We start from the raw sequence: 19,366 nt of genomic DNA, 5'->3' as shown, positions 1-19,366 counted from the left end.
GTTGCCCATCTTTGTAAAGTAAACAGTTTGTACCCTAAAGTTTTCCTATGTACATGTATTCCTGCTCAATGTATTATATTTATGTGGGACAGATTCATTGGATGAATCAAAACCACAAAAACAAAGCATTTTTTTTTTTATTACAAACATTTATTATTGTTTGACAAATGTTACAGTTCATATAAAAAGCCTGATTATAATTTATCTTGGCAGGAGGTGAGGTAGCTCCATGTCCCCTTTAGGCTTTGGAGTAGGCAATAAGGAGCACTTGATAAACATCTAATGCTTAACAATAATTGTCAATGACCTGCCTGCAAATATAAATTTCCAAAGGCAGACTTTTTCTCTCACAGTTCAGTAGCAAAAGCAATATAACACGTGTCATTGATTCAACATCTAGGTGCTTCAGGGAAGCCCAGTAAATATCTTCTTCCTAAGGTATTCCTTCCATGCATCCTGTGTGGAGAGCTCCATAGAGTTCCATTCAAAATGAGGGATCTGTTTAAATGACATTACCATTAATCAGTGATGTACAATTTTATATACATTAATACCACTTTCAGTACAGACAGATTATATTTCACACACATACCTGGACAACATGATATCCCAGAATCTCCAGATGTCTCTTTCTCATCATGGCTTCCCCTTTCATGTGACGAGAGTTTTTGCAGAAGGATTTGGAATCCAAGAAGTCCACAGCAACACTGAGTAAGTGAAAAAGGAAAAACATCAGTACCTGTGAAATCCCTTTCAATGTGTTTACCCATGTGTTGCACATCAGCAAAACATTTTCAACCAAAAGTTCTGAAATCTACCAATAAAGTTTCCTACCGTTGTGCACCTGGAGGGACCTCACTCCTCTCCTTCCCTACAGAGTCAGAACCCCAGCGGACCTTCCCATCTTCAGATATCTGCAGCTGACTTTGCTCACTGTAGGCTACCGCCTGGTGGTGTCTGTCCAGAACACATTCAAAGTCTAGGGAGATAAGAGGAAATACAGCACACAACTAGAACAACAGGTGACACACACATTTGATTACGTTTTTAGTGTAATACTAATCCACTAACATAACACATGGTCAGGACTCAGGCCTTACAAAAAAAGATTGCAGTTTTGAAACCAGTAAAAGTGCAGTAACTGCAGTCTACTGTGGTATTTTGGACGCAGTGATTGCAGAATAACTGCAGTGTACTGCAGTTGAACTGCACTCTAACTACAGTTACACTGCAAAATTACTGCAGTAAAAAACAAACATTTTGGATGCAGTATTTACAGCATACTGTCGTTATACTGCACTCTGGCTGCAATCTTTTTTCGTAAGGGAGGAGCCAACTGCTATCAAACATGTTGCAATCCAATCCTGTGTATTACCCACCTACTGTGTAGAAATAAGGAGTGAGCACTGCCACTCTGGCACAATTAATCCCTCCAAGAACTTCCCCAAGCATTTTGTGGATTTGTTGTTGGACAGGACTGATGGAACAATTCCCTGACAAAAGTAAGCGTGAAATTAAACCCTCAACATTTGTGAAGTAGGAACTGGGGACATCCACAAATATCAGTAAAAAAAAAAAAATCAGTATTGGCTCACCTTTCTTCTGTAACTGTTGGCAGTAACGCTCGTGGAACCAGGGCACCTGGGACTCTGGACACTCCAGACACACAGCTCGATTTAGCTCCATGAGACGCAGGCGGATCCGCTTGTTGAGGGCGTCAGGCAGGGCTACCACAAAATAGAGAGTTTAGCTTATCCCACCAGCCTTATCTCATAACATTCAACCTTCTTATAATACAACCTTTTTATACTACACGCCAGTTTATTAGGTACACCACCCTGTTCACAAAAAGGGTTAGCTCCTACAGACAGTGAGTGATGTGGCCATGGCTTGCTATATAAAGCAGGCAGACCGGCATCGAGGCATTCATTTACTGTTCGATTGAATGTTAGAATGGGCAAAACTGTGAGCGTGGTATGATTGTCGGTGCCAGGCGCACCGGTTCCAGTATATCAGAAACGTCCAGCCTCCTGGGCTTTTCACGCACGACAGGGTCTAGGGTTTACCGAGAATGATGCGACAAACAAAAAACCTCCAGTCAGCAGCAGTCCTGTGGAAGAAAACAGCTCGTTGATGAGAGGTCGAAGGAGAATGGCAAGAATCGTGCAAGCTAACAGGCGGGCCACAAACAGGCAAATAACGGTACAGTACAACAGTGGTGTGCAGAACGGCATCTCAGAACGCACAACTCGTCAGTCCTTGTCACAGATGGGCTATTGCAGCAGACGACCACACTGGGTTCCACTCCTATGAGATAAAAACAAGAAGAAGCGGCTCCAATAGGCTCACGATCACCAACACTGGACAACAGAGGAGTGGAAAAACGTTGCCTGGTCCGACGAATCCTGGTTCCTGCTGCGTCATACCAATGGCAGAGTCAGGATTTGGCGTAAGCAGCATGAGTCCATGGCCCCATCCTGCCTGGTGTCAACGATACAGGTTGGTGGCAGTGGTGTAATGGTAATGGCAAAGGGGGGGTCCGACCCGGTACTAGATGGGTGTACCTAGTAGACTGGCCACTGAGTTTATATTGTTTTGCATTTGTATCAAATTCAACCTTGATTGGATTAATTTTTTTAGATGGTAAGGGAAACATGATAGAAGTTTGTATTCATTCACACATTTCTAATATAATTCGATAACATACTTTCTAACTGGGAATCCAGCTTGGCAAGGAAATCCACATTGAAGATTTCTCTAACCAGGTCCTCTGGGAAGCAGTCAGCCACAGCCAGGGCGTATGCAAGAAGTACCATCAGATGGGGGTCAAAGGAACCTGGAGGAAGAAGATCAATGTATTTAGCTGGTCCTTTTGATGAGTTCCAAAAATATAACATAATCCACAATCACTTACTGATATGAGGTACGGCGCGCTGAATGCAGATGTCAAACAGCTCATCCACCCTTGGTGGATCATAATTCAGTACAGCAAAGGGCAGCAAGGTGGCATAAGTCGCTGAGTAGTGAATCTTCAGGAAAGAGAAACAAAATAGTTATACTACGGACTTACATTCTATGTCTCTACATACATACATACATACATACAGGCAATATAACAGTATTCCCTAATGTGAAATAAAAGGTAATGTGTCATGTCTGAAAGTACCTTGTTGATATGCTCCATAGCCACGCTAGCGATGCGGTCCATTAATGGAGTACAGAGGTGATTAGTCCTGGTCAGGAAAAGGGCCATCTCAGGCACATTGGTCCAGGATATCTGCCCCTCCAACCGCTGGAGTGTAACCATGGTCTCCTCCAGCAGCATCTCCTCAAACCATTCCCCTGACATATACTTGAGCTCCTCCAACACCAAGTCCAGGCGGTCAGCCTTGCGCAGGCGCTCATGCCCGCAGCGGTTCAGTGTCTGTAGCAGACACACATACTTGCTGGGCGTGTTGTGTCGGTAGGACGGGTCATTGCGCACCCACTTAGCGATGGCCATTGCAAAGGTGTTAAGGTCATTCAGATTACACTGGGGCAGCACTGCCTCCACCCGTGAAATGACGCCTTCGTCGAGTCGAGGTGAAGGTAGCATGGAGAGAACACGAGTCAGCATGGTCACTTCATATGGGTAGACACTGTCCAGCAAGAAGCTGTGAGAAGAAGTTGTATTAGCTTACTCATACTGTATAGTATGCAATAAGAGTGACCTGTCTACAAACATAAAGGAGCTTAGTGGGCAGAGAATTCTTTACAATAATTACTCACTGAACCAGAATGTTCCTTAATTTAGTGAAGAGCTCTGGACTCTGGTAATGCAGCAGGATCAGGGCTTGTGTGATCCTGGCTATCTCCATGGGCTTGTAGACATGCAGGTTCTTGTGGACTACTGATGCAATCCTGTAAAGAGACAACGTAACATTATGACTATAACTACTGTTCCCTGAAGGAGGGGAAACGAGGTACAACATACTATGGGGAGTCGCACTCTCGCGACTTCGGTTGAAGGATCTACAATCACGCCTGACAAGGCCAATGAAATCTGCGCCTCGCTGGAAGCCCCACCTTCCACAGGTGATAAGCGTGAGGCTCGGATTCATTCCTTCAATTTAATACCACTCTTCACCGAGCACAAGGAACGGGCGGTGTGGGGCGAAACAGGTGTTGTACCTCATTTCCCTCCTTCAGGGAACAGTAGTTTCAGTCAGTCAACTTTGGTACAACATACTATGGGGAAATATAATCACGCCCCAAGCCGACCTTTACGGATACTACACTGAACAAAAATATAAAATGCAACATGTAAAGTGTTGGTCCCATGTTTCATGAGCTGAAATAAAAGATCCCAGAAATGTTCCATATGCGCTAAAAGCTTATTTCTCTAACATTTTTGGCTCCAATTTGTTTACATCCCTGTTAGTGAGCCTTTCTCCTTTGCATATCAAGAAGCTGATTAAACAGCCTGATCATTACACAGGTGCACATTGTGCTGGGGACAATAAAAGGCCACTAAAATGTGCAGTTTTGTCACACAACACAATGCCACAGATGTCTCAAGTTTTGAAGGAGTGTGCAATTGGCATGCTGACTGCAGGAATAACCACCAGAGCTGTTGTAAGATAATTAAAATGTTCATTTCTCTACCATAAGCCACCTCCAACATCGTTTTAGAGAATTTGGCAATATGTCCAACCGGCCTCACAACCGCAGACCACGTGTATGGCATTATGTGGGCGAGCGGTTTGCTGATGTCAACATTGTGAACAGAGTTCCCCATGGTGGCGGTGGGGTTATGGTATGGGCAGGCATAAGCTACAGACAACGAACACAATTACATTTTATCGATGGCAATTTGAATGCACAGAGATACCGTGACGAGATCCTGAGGCCCATTTTCGTGCCAGTCATCCGCCGCCATCACCTCATGTTTCACTATGATAATGCATGGCCCCATGTCGCAAGGAGCTGTACACAATCCTGGAAGCTGAAAATGTCCCAGTTCTTCCATGGCCTGCATACTCACCAGACATGTCAGCCATTGAGCATGTTTGGGATGATCTGGATTGATGTGTACGGCAGCATGTTCCAGTTCCCGCCAATATCCAGCAACTTCTACAGCCATTGAAGTGGAGTGGGTCAACATTCCACAGGCCACAATCAACAGTCTTATCAACTCTATGCGAAGGAGATGTGTCGCACTGCATGAAGCAAATGGTGGTCACACCAGATACTGACTAGCTTTCTGATCCACGTCCCTACCTTTTTTAAAAAGGTATCTGTGACCAACAGATGCATATCTGTATTCCCAGTCATGTGAAATCCATAGATTAGGGCCTAATAAATGTATTTCAATTGACTGTAACTTTACATTTTTGTTCAGTATAAATGAAACGGCCCATGGCAGACCACCCAGACCTGACCCCGCCAAATGCGGCAGACTGGATATTGCGCACACGGCGCACTGCCTAGTGACAATCCCCTGTCCCAGCCATAAGCACACTGTGTGCTATACTGGGAGCAGTTACATCCAAGCGATAAAACCTCACAAAAGTGTGCGGTGATGCCCAACTCTACGCAGCGCAAATATCTCCTATATTCAACCCTTTAAACAACGCCCAAGACGCTGCCAGACCCCTGGTGGACTGGGCACGTACACCGCTAGGTAACACTTGCCCGTTGCTGCTATATGCCAGGGAGATAGCCTCCACAATCCAGTGGGAGAGACGCTGCTTAGGGAGCGCCCTGCCGCAAGCTGGATTAGCTAAACAGACAAAAAGTTGGTCACATAAGCGGATATCCCGGGTCAGTTCGCACTGGACACAGGGCATGTAACCTCTGTTGCTCTTCAGAAGCAAAAGGAGGTGGCGAAAAGGGAAATAGCTCAAAAGCTAAGGACATCTAGGACATAGCCATGACTTTCGGGGCGAAGGTAGCATTTGGATGCAACGTCACCCTAAGAGTCGACCCGGTCAAACTGAGTACAGGAAGGGTGTACGGATAACGCGGTTGTCTCCAACAGGTTTAGCCGAGGCCAAAGCCATGAGCAGGGAGGTTTTGTAGGAGAGGATCTTTAGATCCACCGACTACAGAGGCTCAAAGGGGGTCGCACACAGTGCCTCCAAAACCAGCGCAAAGTCCCATGTGGGCGCAATAGGTTTAGAGACTGGTCTGAGATGACGTACACCTTCCAGGAACAGCACCACCAGGAGGTGAGCCCCCGGTGAGGTTCCGTCAATTCTCACATGACACGCTGAGACAGCGGCCATGTACTCTTTTAAAGTTGAGAATGCTTGAAAAGCTCCTGTGGGAACATAAGGATGTCCCTCACAGAGTACTGAAATGCACAGAAAAGTCCTTTATCTTAGCACCAGAGCTCACATTTGCCACTTATACACATACAGCCCTCGGAGGGCGCCCTTGCAGACTGAATGGTAGCAATAATTGGCCCTCTTAGGGGCCAAGCCCATAGGAACCAAATCTCTGGCCTCGCTTGCCAAACCTGCCTGTGCACCTAGAACAACAGGTCCCTGTGCAATGGAAGTTTCCACGGGTCCTCGTCTAAAAGGCGAACCAAGGCTGCTTGGGCCAACGGGGAGCCACAAGAATCAATGGTAAGCCTTCCCGGTGCACCCATTCCAACGTGGGCTGAATCAGAACCACTGGTGGAACTGCGTAAAGGAGGGTCTGAGGCCACTGGTGCGTCAGTTCCCAAAGGGGCACTTGGTTCCCTTATAGAGAAAAATAGACGACACTGTGCATTTTTTCGCAATGCATAAAGATTTAAGTCGGCCCTGACGAAAATGTCCCATACCTGGGCGCACTGCTCCCCAGCAATAGGGAGCGATCCAAGGTTAGGAGGGAAAGAGACAGAGTCTCTCCCCATCTGTTGATGCACGCCACCACTGACATAGACGGTTCTGACCAGCACAAGCCAGCCCGACAAAAACAAGGGGAAGCGCCTGAGCCCCAGATACTCCGGGTAATTGACATGCAGTGTGCTCTGCACGAGTGTCCATACCCCACAAATCGAATTGCCTTCGTACAGAGCACCCCATCCTCGGAGGAATGTGTTTGTCGTGATCACCTTGCAGGATATAACTCAGCCCATGGGAGCCCCCTAACAATAGCAGAGGGTCCCACCACTGGGCCATGGCCCGGAGGCCTGACAGGGACACCCAAAGCGACTGGCAAAAACATTCTGTGTGACCGAGCCAAAATTTGGCTAAGCAGGCCCAGAACCCAGACACCCTCTGTGGGGATAGAAAAGTGTGATACACGAGTGAGTCTAGCGCGAGACCCAGAAACAGAATGCGCTGAGATGGAGTCAGACAGATCTTTTTCTGGAAGCCTAGAGACTGAATACGGGACAGTAGCATGGATGTGTGGAACACTGCTTGCCCCCTAGACTCCACTGCCACCAGCCAATCGCTGTAATAGCCGGCAGCTCGTGAGCATTCTGAGTTTGTAGACTGAGGTACTTGCTGAGGGCACGTATGTCTAGAATGGGATGTAATGTCCCGTCTGTCCCGTTTCGTAACCAGGTATACCGGCACAGTCCCGGATCTTTGACATAGGAACCACTCAGATTGCCTGCTTCTGGAGACGGGAGGATATTTCGTTCCTCAAAAGGGGCACTGAGGCCTCGGGAACAGTCGATGTGATGATGCTGCAGAAGTGTGGGGGACGCACACAAATTGTAGCCTGTACCTTGACGTCAACATTCGCATGACCAGGGCGACACTGCACATGCGCACCATTGGTTGGAGAAGACAACGAGACTACCGTGACGTGCCATCTGAAGGGGCGGGACGCCACCTTGTGGACTGGGAGAAATGGGTTCTTCTTCCATTTCTACCACTCTTGATAACTATATGTCTGAACATGGAGAAGGAACACTTTTCATCGAACTCACATACGGAAGACAACACTTTTAATACCTGTGAACAGGAATTGAAAATAGGAATAGGGTTGCCATAACGCCGTGGGAAAGCGAATAACTTCCAGTCAAGGGAAGTTAAGCATGCTAGCCAACGTTAGCCAGGGGGCTTTTTAGCCTAAGCTAGGCTAGCTAGACTATTTGACCGCAACACGGTCCGTTTAGAATAACCAAGTGACTTAACGCTACGTATACTAAACAAGAGAGCTACCCCAGCAACTCCACCATTGGGACCGGACACTTCATCAACAAGTCTGGGAAGAGAGGCAATCGGTGCTTGACCGAGACAGACACAGGCGGCAGGGGGGTACCCACAGAACATGGCCGCCCTCTCTCTTTGAGTAGCCTCCCATAACCGGCAACAGAGCATACAGGAGACAGGTTGGGCACGGGCAGCCACCGCATACCCAACGCAGACATTTGTACCGACCACCCAATCTAACTCTGCTTCCTGGCATCCGGGAAAGGAAAGTAGCCATCTGTAATTCCAAGCTTCCTCAAGAATGCTACATGTCTTTCCAGGGAGTTTGTACACAGTACGTGAAAATGCGCACACGGACTGGTTTGAGTGAGGGCCGCCTGAGCGGGCTCCAAGCCGAGACAAACTACACATAGATCCCTTTCCCCTATCTTTCAGAGAAATGCCGTAATCGCATGACTGGGGGCATGATCGACCCCGGCTTAGCCATCGTCGTCTCGGTCATTTTCTTAGCCATTTTACTCATTGCACCAGCAAATTGAAGAATAACTAATCGTCTGTGATCAGAAAATGTATGAGAACATGTACAAACTTCAGTACACAACATCCAGGGGGTGAGCACTCTCTCCCACTAAGGGACAGTTTAGTTGGCGCAACGTAGTTTGTTTTAGTAGCGTGAATCGTTCCTGTTCACACCGAGGTGAAACACGGAATAATTGAAGGAATTAATCCGAGAAGGCAGGGCTTCCAGCAAGGTGCGGATTTCATTGGACTTGTCAGGCGTGATTGTAGATCCTTCAACCGAAGTCGCGAGAGTGCGACTCCCCATAGTATGTTGTACCAAAGTTAACTGACTGAAAAGGAACTCGTCTTAGTTCTACTGTCTACATGCAACATTCAGACATGGCTGTAACAGAGAATGAACTTACTTTTGGATCAGATTCAGGTTTCTACACTGAATCTCCTCTAGTGTCTCTGCCACAGCTAGGGCCTGCTGGGCATTAAACTCTTCTGCCATTAGCAGTGCTGTACTCTCCAGCCTGAAAGAGAAGTGGTTAGTGTCTTCAGAAAGTATTCAAACCCCTTGACTTTTTTCACATTTTGTTGTGTTACAACCTGAATTTAAAATGGATTCAATTGAGATGTGTCACTGATCTACACACAATTCCCCATAATCTCAAAGTGGAATTATGTTTTTAGAAATGTTTACAAATTAATTAAAAATGAAAGCCGAAATGTCTAGATTCAACCCCTTTGTTATTGCAAGCCTAAATAACTTCAGGAGTAAAAATTAGCTTAAAAAGTCAGATAATAAGTTGCATGGACTAACTGTGTGCAATAATGGTGTTTAACATGATGTTTGAATGACTACCCCATCTCTGTACCCCACACATACAATTACATGTATGGTCCCTCAGTCGAGCAGTGAATTTCAAGCACAGATTCAAAGAAGGGCATTGAATATCCCTTTGAGCATGGTGAAGTTATTAATTACACTTTGGATGGTGTATCAATACACCCAGTCACTACAAAGATACAGGTGTCCTTTTAACTCAGTTGACGGAGAGGAAAGAAACCGCTCAGGAATTTCACCATGAGGCCAATGGTGATTTTAAACCAGTTACAGAGTTAAATGGCTGTGATAGGAGAAAATGGAGGATGGATCAACAACATTGTACTTACTCCACAATACTAACCTAATTGACAGAGTGAAAAGAAGGAAGCCAGAACAGAAAAAAAATATTACAAAACATGCATCCTGATTGCAATAAGGCACTAAAGTAATACTGCAAAACATGTGGCAAATACATTTTTTGTCCTGAATACAAAGCATTATGTTTGGGGCAAATCCAACACAACACATCACTGAGTACCACTCCTCATATTTTCAAGAATGGTGGTGGCTGCATCATGTGTATGCTTGTCATCGACAAGGACTAGGGAGCTTTTTTATGATAATAATAAAATAATTAGAGCTAAGCACAGGCAAACTCCTAGAGGAAAACCTGCTTCAGTCTGCTTTCCAACAGACACTGGGAGACAAATCCACCTTTCAGCAGGACAATAACCTAAAACACAAGGCCAAATATACACTGGAGTTACTTACCAAGATGACATTGAATGTTCCTGAGTGGCCTAGTTACAGTTTTGACTTCAATTGGCTTGGAAATCTATGGTAAGACTTGAAAATGGCTGTCTAGCAATGATCAACAACCAACTTGACAGAGCTTGAATAATTTTTTGAAAGAAAAACAGGCAAATATTGTACAATCCAGGTTGGCAAAGCTCTTAGAGACTAACCCAGAAAGACTCACAGTGGTAGTCGCTGCCAAAGGTGATTCTAACATGTATTGACTCAGGGGGTTGAATACTTATCTAATCAAAATATGAGTGTTTTATTTGCCATTAATTAAAAATTATAATTTTTCTTCCACTTTGACATTAGAGTATTTTATGTATATTGTTGACCAAAAATTACAATTAAATCCATTTTAATCCCACTTTGTAACACAACAAAATGTCGAAAAAGTCAAGTGTGGTCCTCTGTAGCTCAATTGGTAGAGCATGGCGCTTGTAACGCCAGGGTAGTGGGTTCGATCCCCGGGACCACCCATACGTAAAAATGTATGCGCACATGACTGTAAGTCGCTTTGGATAAAAGCGTCTGCTAAATGGCATATTATATATTATAAGGGGTGTGAATACTTTCTGAAGGCAATGTAAATTAGTTGAAAAATAGTGTGTGAATTGAACTTGCATCAGGATTAAAAGTTGATGAATAGTTGTTTAAAAGTTGTAAAACTATACAGTTATTGAAACAGGTTATGGTTTCGGCATACTAAAATGTTCAATCTACCTCTCTTTGGTGTCCTGCCCTGCCATAGGCCCAAGAGCAACAAACAGTTTGGTGAAGGAGAAAGGGTCTGCGCTCGAGTCCACAAGTTCCATTAGCCTCTGTTTTGCAGCCAGACGGAAGTCGCAGTTGTTGAACTGCAGTGACTGGTAGAGCCCCATGATGATGCTTATGTTCTCTGCATCTAGTTGGGGAACATTGCGCAGGAGAATATGGTTGCACTTCTCCAGCAGGGGACGGTAACTATACTTGATGTTGCGCAGGAACTGCACCATCCTCCTGGGGTTGTTGTAGTGTGAGGGATCCATGGTGTCCAGGAGATGATCTGCCTTACTGATGAGTTTATCCCGCAGATGAGGGGACACCAAAGATGTCACGCTGATCATGAGGGTTGTCAGGATCCTGCAGAGACATGTCCAGAAATTTGAAAAATTAAGGAGTAGTATCAAGGACTTACCAATACTGATGTTTTTTTTGTACCTGGCATCATCAATTGAGGAGAGTTTCTGATTCAAAATGTCAGTGATTTGACCCATTAGAGGACTGTGCTGCAGATGTTGATCACTTAGGCAGACAGCAAACTTGGACAGTGATGGCATTGGCAATCTGCAAAACAGTGAATCAATCCACATCTGTACACCAGCTCACACCCCCATGTTAAAAGAGAATGGTTCTGCTTTAAGTATGTAGTATTCAATAGCAAAATAACAAAATGTTATCGATTTACCTGTATAATCTGAGCCAGGCCTCTGACACCAAATGCTGAGCAAGAGAATCATATGGTTCCACATTGAGCCTTCAAATTAGAAAATACAACATTGCTGTGAAAATGTAAACAAACATTTCAGGACTAAGTATATATGCTTAACCACCACTTAGCCAACATCTGTACCTGAGAACATTGTAGAGCATGTCCACCAACGTGACATCATCCATGAGCTCAATTTTGTTCTCAGCCAGCACCCGGAGAGTCAGGAACTCTGGGTGGCTTTTGATGAACTCAACTGTTCTCAACATCTGTGGCTTCTCCTTCTGGAACTGCCAGAGCATGCCCATGGCACAGCCAACATGGTTCACAGTCAGCTTGGCCTTGTTCTTGCCCACCACCTCCAACACTTGGTCTTCACCAGAGCAGATGCCAAGCTGCTCCAAAACATGGTCCCGGTTCGCTGCCCCCCCATGCAGAAACCTGCGCAGGTAGCAGCTCCCAGTCACAGCTCGGAGCCGAAACATGGACATGGAAGACCTGGCCTAGTTCAAGTGACAATGGAAGTCCACATATTTAGAAGGTAAACTAACCACTGCCAAGATCAGGCCCACATAACTTCAAATCCACAGGGAAGGAAAGCTGCCTGCATATTCCTTAAGTGAAACATCTGTAGAAAGAGAGTTCCATGCAAGATATAGCAAAGCTAAATACATATCTCCACTTCTCCACAAAATGAATAATGTGACATTAAGGTAAATGCCGAAACCATTCATTCATGCACCCAGCAACAATGTCACCAACAACACAGCTGACTGACACTGATGACGGCCTTATATATTACTAATTATATCAAACAAACATGCCTATACAGTATAATTACAATATCACGAAATAATATACTTGGCAAATTCTTATCATAACGGGTAAAGTAGTAAGTTACTATACCAAATCACTGGAAAATCAAGGACTTGACTTTCAAGCCTTAGCAGTGACAATCACAATTATTATAAAAGCGTGTGCTACTCACGTGGGGATTGGGCAGTGCCAAAGTCAGTCCCGTCCCTAACACATCTTGCTGTTTAAGCGTTGACTGCTGTAAGTCTCTGTTCGTTTCAGTTATATCAAATTATGAATTAGAGTGAAATCTACCTAACAAACTAGTATAATTTATCTATTTGACTTCTCCAGCTAGCTAAATGGCTACATCAGGTTTTGACTTGAGTCTCTTGGCTGTGGTATGCTACCGTACTTTTTTCAAAATACTGTATATTTTACCGTAATCCATGAGAAAGTCCCTCACATAAATAACATGTAATCATTTTGTCCCCTAGTTTATGTACTCTACACAAGCAGCAGGTAAACAATAACTGATACATTTTTTTTATATTTTATCAAATTGTTTTGTGTTTGCATTATGAGCGATCATCATAACAGCCCAAACCAGACAGATATACCAGGGACCGCACGTGTGAAAGGTCGTCTTCTGCGCGCTGACTGGCGCATCTTTTTTACCCAAAATGCACTGACGTTTCCCGTCGCGCCATCTTTAGAAAACATTGTGGAGGAAGCGCTGAATGAAACTCGATTTCACCTTGTTGAGAAGAACTACCGTGAGATATTGGCCTCAGTTGACTAACTGAGCTAATTTGTAGGTCAACTCTATAATATTTACGCTATTGTAAATTATGTCCATTTGAAATAGCGTTGAGTCAAAGGAAAGACAGGGATCTAGAGAGTACCAGCTAACGTTAACAGTAGCTAATAGTTGTAGCAGCGTAGCTACTTGCAGGCCACAATCCGCAAGACCACATTACCTAGCTAGCTAGCATGAACATTTGATTTTAGTTTACATTGTTTCCTCTAGATATTAACGTTATTTAATTCATGTTGATAAAGCTCGTTTTTAACTCCGCTAACCTTAACTATCTAGTCAAGTTTTTGATACGCCATGCGGTTGTTTTGCCAATGAATGAATACGCTATATTAGCCTCCGCTTGTAGTTAGAGATGGGTGTTATGTTTGTATTTGTAAACAACTTGCTACGTTAGCTATCGAACTACGCACGCTAACAGCAAAAAACGTTTGTTTCAGCTACAGAAGTTTGATAATGGGAATAAAACTTCAGCGTCCACGCTGCTTCTTTGACATTGGCATCAGTAACGTGCTGGGTAAGAAGACAGTTTTTCAATTTTGATCTTACCATCCAGTTAATCATATCTCAGAAATTTTGAGATGCTTTACTAAAATGTGCACAAACATGCTTTCTCTTGCAGTTGGCAGAGTTGTGGTAGAATTGTTTTCTGATGTCTGCCCCAAAACCTGTGAGAACTTCAGATGCCTCTGCACAGGTAATTTACTTTCTCTTGCCTTGGTCTGACATTAGTGTGCCATCTTTAGATTATGCACAAATTGTCATCTCTGTTTTGACTCAAACTTTACTTTCTGTGTAGGCGAGAAAGGAATTGGAAAAGGTACACAAAAACCTCTGCATTACAAAGGATGCCTATTCCACAGAATTGTGAAGGACTTCATGATTCAAGGAGGAGACTTCAGTGAAGGTATATGAAATATGTGTTTGCCTTAAACAACCTAAATGTAGAAATGTTTTATTTCCAGATATTCTAATATCTATATTCTTTCTGTAAATCAGGCAATGGAAAAGGAGGGGAATCTATCTATGGAGGATTCTTTGAAGGTAGGACTCTACAGATTTTGTTCAATATTCTAATCAAAACCAGCCTCAAGGAATAACTAATGGCCTGTCTGTATCTTAGATGAAAGCTTCTCTGTCAAACATAACAAGGAGTACCTCCTGTCAATGGCAAACAGGGGTAAAGATACCAATGGATCGCAGTTTTTCATGTAAGTCAATCAATGTTAAAATAATTGTAAAGGCCTTTGCTATTATCAGTTGGTCATTCATAAATCTAGCATCTTGAGTGAACCAAAACCTACAAAATTATGTTTGACTCTCATTCTAATCTTCTGCTCAATTTTTTTTATCCTGGTCTACAGAACAACAAAACCCACACCACACTTGGATGGGTAAGTTATAGTATTTGGACAAGCATTGCAACTTAGTTTGACAATCTATTGGCCCTCCTGTAGCTCAGTTGGTAGAGCATGGCGCTTGCAACGCAACGGTTGTGTGTTCGATTCCCACAGGGGCCAGTATGAAAAATGTATGCACTCACTAATTGGAAGTCGCTCTGGATAAGAGCATCTGCTAAATGACTAAAATGTAAATTGGATCACTAACAATACAACTTCATGACTGTAAGTCGCTTTGGATAAAAGCGTCTGCTAAATGGCATTATTATTATTATTGAATGGTCTTTTGCTAATAAGAGCATGTTAGATAAATAGCAATCTGTTCTTCATTGTTATCACCTGTTATAACTTGCTGATTTTATTCTAGTGTCCATGTGGTTTTTGGCCAAGTGATCTCTGGCCAAGAGGTCGTTCAAACAATGGAGAGTCAAAAGACAGATGCCGGCAGTAGACCATACTCTGAAGTGAAAGTTATGAACTGTGGCGAGCTCATTCCAAAGTCAAAAGGTTTGTAGGATAAATAAAAAAAAGGCAAGGTGTTTTAAGCTTGTTATTGCTTTAGATTGGAGATCTTGGACTGTCTTATTATCAGGATCAGAACTTTTAAAGGTATCCTAAGCACTTATGTTAAGTGTCCTCTACCATTTTTACAGCAAAAAAAGAAGAGAAAAAAAGACAACAGGCCGTCTCCAGTGGCAGCGACAGCTCAAGTGACTCTGACAGTTCTGACGACTCCTCTTCTGAATCTGAGGGTGACTCTGATAAAGAATCCAAGAAACGGAAGAAGAGGCACAAGAAAGAGTCCAAGAAAAAGAAGGACAAGAAACAGAAGAAGAAGAAAGATAAAAGGTTTGTGGCTTAACTGTTTTAATGTGTTTCGTAGCATGTGAACTCTCACAACAGCCTTCATTAGAGCATAAGTTTTAAGTCTGGTCTGTAAGGCTGTCATAGTAAATAAGAATTTGTTCTTAACTGACTTGCCTAGTTAAATAAAGGTGTGTGTGTATATATGTGTATATATATATATACTTTTTTTTTATGTCTGTAGGTCTGAGCCTGGCAGTGGTGATGAGAAAGAGGAAGAGGTTACGTCTACGGTACGACCAGAGGAAATCCCCGTTATCCCAGAAAATAGTTTCCTTATGAGGAGAAGTCCTCAGCAGCAAAAAGATGAGGCTGGAAAGGAGAGGGAAAAAAAGAGGGAGAGGGAAAAGCCTAGGGAGAGGTGAGTTCATGGACAAGACTGAACAACATTCCAGTTCATTCTGAACCTTTACAACTGGGAACTACAGTGTATTCATGTCAATTAATTTTTGCTTTGTTGCAGAATGTTTAATTCTCAGTCAGCATATCAGAGGAGACTTCTGATGACAAGATCAGGCAGGACGATTAAAGGCAGAGGTCCAAGAGTAAGTGCACTGTCAAACAAGTACAGTACTATCATACAGTTTCTGCGAAACAAGGGTCTAGAAAGTTAATGTTAATTTAATCTATTTCTGGCAGCGGTACCGAACTCCGTCACACTCCAGGTCAAGGTCAAGGGACCGTTTCCAGCGCAGCGAGACTCCTCCACACTGGCGCCAGGAGATGCAGCGTGCACAAAGGGCACCAAGAGCATCCAGCGGAGACCGTTGGATCAAGGGTGACAAGTAAGTCTTACTTTTTTATTTTTAGTATTTGAACTGCCGGTGCTGGACTGATCAGGCTGTTGAAGTATAAAGCAGCTTATTATTATCTAGTTAAGCAGCTTATCAAGTATTGCCTAATTTCTCCTATTGCCAAAAGTGATCATCAGCCAAGGGCCAGTTATTTAAGGTCTATTCAAAGAGTCTTAACTTGGATTGTGCATTTGCTGTGGGGGTGACTTTACTCTGTATTTATGTTGTAGGGGTGACATGACAGAGGACAGGAATGAGAGTGGCATAGCTCCAAGAGGAAGAGAGAGGAAGACCTCTGAAATCAAGCATGAAAACGCTGCTGGAAACCCTAGTAAAAACAGAGAGGAGAAGAAAGGTCGCTCCCATAGATCGAAGAGCAAAGAAAAGGACCCTTCTAAAACTGAAGACAAACACAAGGCAAAGAAGGTCAAATCTCGAAGCCGCAGTAAGAGCAAAGAGAAAAGTGCTAGGTCCAAAAGTAGAGAGAGGGATCATAAACATAGCAAAGGGGATGATAAGAGGGGAAGAAGAAGCAAGGACCGAGACCTCAATAAAGAAAAAGCCACAGAGTCTGGAACTCAAGACAGTGATAGAAGTAAAGAACGCGCTAAACCCACTGCGGCTGACAAGAACCGAGAGGAGACCAAAGGAAGAAATGGTGAGAAGCTCAAGGCAAAGTCTAGAAGCAAGGAGAGGAACTCTGGAAAGGACAGAAACCGATCTAGCAGCAGAAGCAGGGACAGGGGGAGACATGCATCATCTCGAGACAAAGAGCAAGGACGGGACAGAGAGCGAGGTAGGGAGCGCAGTAAGAGCAATGAAAGACTGCGTCACAGAGAGAGAGAGGACAAGAGGAGAGGTAGATCCAAGAGCCGAGACCGGACAAGGAGTCCAGACAAGAGTAAGAGCAGAGACTCCCGTAGAGGCAGGCGCTCCCGGAGTAAGAGCAACAATCGAGACCATAGCAAAGAATGTTCATCTCATCAGACAAAGAACAGAGACAGGGAAGACACTCGCAGACGAAGGAGGTCCAAGAGCAGCAACTCTGAGAGCGAAGGGGCAGGCAAAGGGAAGGACAGGGGTAGAAAGAGCCCCATCTCCAAGAAGAAAAGGGAGGGCAGCCCAGAAAAGGTGTCCTCTCACAAGTCCAAAGACGCAGGGAAAAGCCCTGAACGGAATCAAAAGTCAAAGAGCCAAGAGAAGGATAAAAACCACAGCAAGAAAAATAAGTACAGCTCAAGTTCTGATGACAGTGATTAGTCCAGTAAATATTCACTCTTGTCCATTATCAAACTGAAAAATTCACACGTTTATGCCTAATAATGTGGGAGGTTCTGCTGTAGAACGATTTTAGACAATAGATACCACAACAGATCCAGTTCTGGAATATTTGTACAAATTAAGATTTCATAAGTTTTGACTGCTAAGAGACATTTTAGTTTTTTTGGGGGGGGTTCAGTCAGACTAATTTTACAAATGTTGGGAATGTAATGGTCAGTGGAGTAAGGAAGTGGTGAAATGACTGAACAGGTGACTGTAGGAAGGAATGTTTCTGCCATTAAAATGTTTGTCAGGTTTCTTTTTTCTTTTTTTTGTCTGGTCTCGTACTGAGGGGACGTGTTATTCCTGTGGGATAATTGTAGTGGAAGGGATGAGTTTGATGTCCTGTGTTGTATTCTTTCTGGGCTTAATGCCTAACTTAACTAATATTACATGGATACATCACCAGTATGATTAATCATGGATATTTTAAACATTTTGAGTGTTTGAATTACCAACCATCTCATTATTTGTCACAGAACATATTGTAAGTGCTACATATGAAATGATTGTCTGACTTAAGTGTAGATGTCAGGAGAGAATGCTCAATTTGATTTGAAGGGCTGATAAGAGCTCAGACATTTTGTAAAATTATTGTGGCGTTACAGATACAAATACCATTTAATTGTTTACCTGGCTGTTTCAGGGAACCATAACTTTTTCCTGACCTCAGTCTCAAATGAGTTAGAAACTGACATTGTTTTTTTTATTGTATGCATTTTTGTTAGGCCGGTTTATGTTCAGATTTCCCCCAGTACATCTTTTAAAATGTTAAAAATCACTCAACAGAGTAAGGTGTAAATGCATTGCTGTGATGTTCCACCATGTTAGTTCATACTGGTGTTACTTTCCTTTGAACTATAAATGAAAACCACTGGCTTTGTATAAACCGTCAGAATTCAATATTCCCTAATGAAACATCTGTTTTGAAATAAAAGGATATGTTTAAAAATTTTGTTTTATTGCCTATAGTTTGTTTAACAGAAGAGTGACAATTTATACAATAGATATAGAGAACATTAATGCATCACATTTTAATCTGGTGGAATAGTTCATAGGGAGGGGGATGAATGAGCCAATTGGAAGCTATATTAAAATGAAACCGGTGAACTATATACCCTGGTCCCAGATCTGTACTTTATCCAACTCTGACTATTGTCATGTAGGTACAGATCTAGGACCAGGCTATCAGTATTGTTTCCCAATTTATGCACTAGTTTTAATTGAACTGAGTGTATATTCCCAAAATGAAACACTTTTTTTTTTCTGACACATCACTATCTCTACATTCCCATAATTCTGAGATTAATCATTTTGGAGCACTGAAAAAGACTGCAATCATCCCACTATGTCAGTCAAGAACTTGCCTATTAAGTTTCTTTTTTTGTATGTGTAATAAATGGTTTATTTTTCTAATCATGCTTTACCTGACCATGGCTGCGTTCACACAGGCAGCCCAATTCTGATCTTTCTTCTACTGATTGTTCTTTTGACCAATTACATCAGATCCTTCAGAGCTGATCTGATTGGTCAAAAGACCAATTAGTGAAAAAAAGATCTGTAAATGCAGCCCATGTTGCTCTTTTGAACAGATCTTTACCATGTGAATCCAAGTTTTTTCTTGGATTGCTGAATATAC

At 43.2% G+C, this 19,366-nt stretch overlaps 2 protein-coding genes across 4 annotated transcripts; one reads left to right on the top strand and one right to left on the bottom strand.

Moving 5' to 3' along the window:
* Positions 1–144: 144 nt before the first annotated feature.
* fastkd1 (FAST kinase domains 1) lies at positions 145–13,133 on the bottom strand. Of its 3 annotated transcripts, none has more exons than XM_041865134.2 (15): positions 12,726–13,133; positions 11,882–12,365; positions 11,717–11,785; positions 11,470–11,595; positions 10,993–11,391; positions 9,065–9,175; positions 3,769–3,900; positions 3,167–3,653; positions 2,915–3,029; positions 2,708–2,836; positions 1,596–1,727; positions 1,380–1,493; positions 835–979; positions 593–707; positions 145–498 (listed from the first exon to the last, which is right to left on the bottom strand). In XM_041865134.2, the coding sequence occupies exons 2-15, from the start codon at positions 12,226–12,228 to the stop codon at positions 406–408; spliced, it is 2,514 nt and encodes an 837-aa protein (XP_041721068.2). In that variant the 5' UTR covers positions 12,229–12,365; positions 12,726–13,133; the 3' UTR covers positions 145–405. The 3 variants fall into 3 exon arrangements, with proteins under 3 accessions (XP_041721068.2, XP_041721076.2, XP_041721084.2); XM_041865142.2 differs by having other exon boundaries at positions 11,882–12,240; XM_041865150.2 differs by having other exon boundaries at positions 11,882–12,235.
* A 117-nt stretch (positions 13,134–13,250) lies between these two features.
* On the top strand, positions 13,251–18,673 carry LOC121552330 (peptidyl-prolyl cis-trans isomerase G). The gene is made up of 13 exons (XM_041865164.2): positions 13,251–13,346; positions 13,790–13,866; positions 13,972–14,046; positions 14,149–14,256; positions 14,349–14,393; positions 14,473–14,560; positions 14,714–14,743; positions 15,117–15,256; positions 15,403–15,598; positions 15,798–15,974; positions 16,077–16,158; positions 16,253–16,398; positions 16,638–18,673. Exons 2-13 carry the CDS (start codon positions 13,806–13,808, stop codon positions 17,665–17,667), a joined length of 2,178 nt encoding a protein of 725 aa, XP_041721098.1. The 5' UTR covers positions 13,251–13,346; positions 13,790–13,805; the 3' UTR covers positions 17,668–18,673.
* The last annotated feature ends 693 nt before the right edge of the window (positions 18,674–19,366 follow it).

The sequence above is a fragment of the Coregonus clupeaformis genome, chromosome 4 (assembly GCF_020615455.1).
Source record: "Coregonus clupeaformis isolate EN_2021a chromosome 4, ASM2061545v1, whole genome shotgun sequence".
NCBI classification, from domain to species: domain Eukaryota; kingdom Metazoa; phylum Chordata; class Actinopteri; order Salmoniformes; family Salmonidae; genus Coregonus; species Coregonus clupeaformis.
The sequence above is the reverse complement of the archived record's forward strand: the minus strand, read 5'-3'. Positions and strand labels throughout refer to the sequence as shown.

What these genes read in the sequence shown, in the direction of transcription:
- LOC121552330 (XM_041865164.2), top strand. Translation starts at nt 13,806, where the DNA reads ATGGGAATAAAACTTCAGCGTCCACGCTGCTTCTTTGACATTGGCATC. An exon ending in TGGCATCAGTAACGTGCTGG is followed by an intron (nt 13,867 to 13,971) that starts GTAAGAAGACAG and finishes TTTCTCTTGCAG; the next exon opens with TTGGCAGAGTTGTGGTAGAA. An exon ending in AGGGAAAAGCCTAGGGAGAG is followed by an intron (nt 15,975 to 16,076) that starts GTGAGTTCATGG and finishes GCTTTGTTGCAG; the next exon opens with AATGTTTAATTCTCAGTCAG.
- fastkd1 (XM_041865134.2), bottom strand. Translation starts at nt 12,228, where the DNA reads ATGTCCATGTTTCGGCTCCGAGCTGTGACTGGGAGCTGCTACCTGCGC. An exon ending in ATGCTCTACAATGTTCTCAG is followed by an intron (nt 11,786 to 11,881) that starts GTACAGATGTTG and finishes TCTAATTTGAAG; the next exon opens with GCTCAATGTGGAACCATATG. An exon ending in GGGCAGGACACCAAAGAGAG is followed by an intron (nt 9,176 to 10,992) that starts GTAGATTGAACA and finishes CTTCTCTTTCAG; the next exon opens with GCTGGAGAGTACAGCACTGC.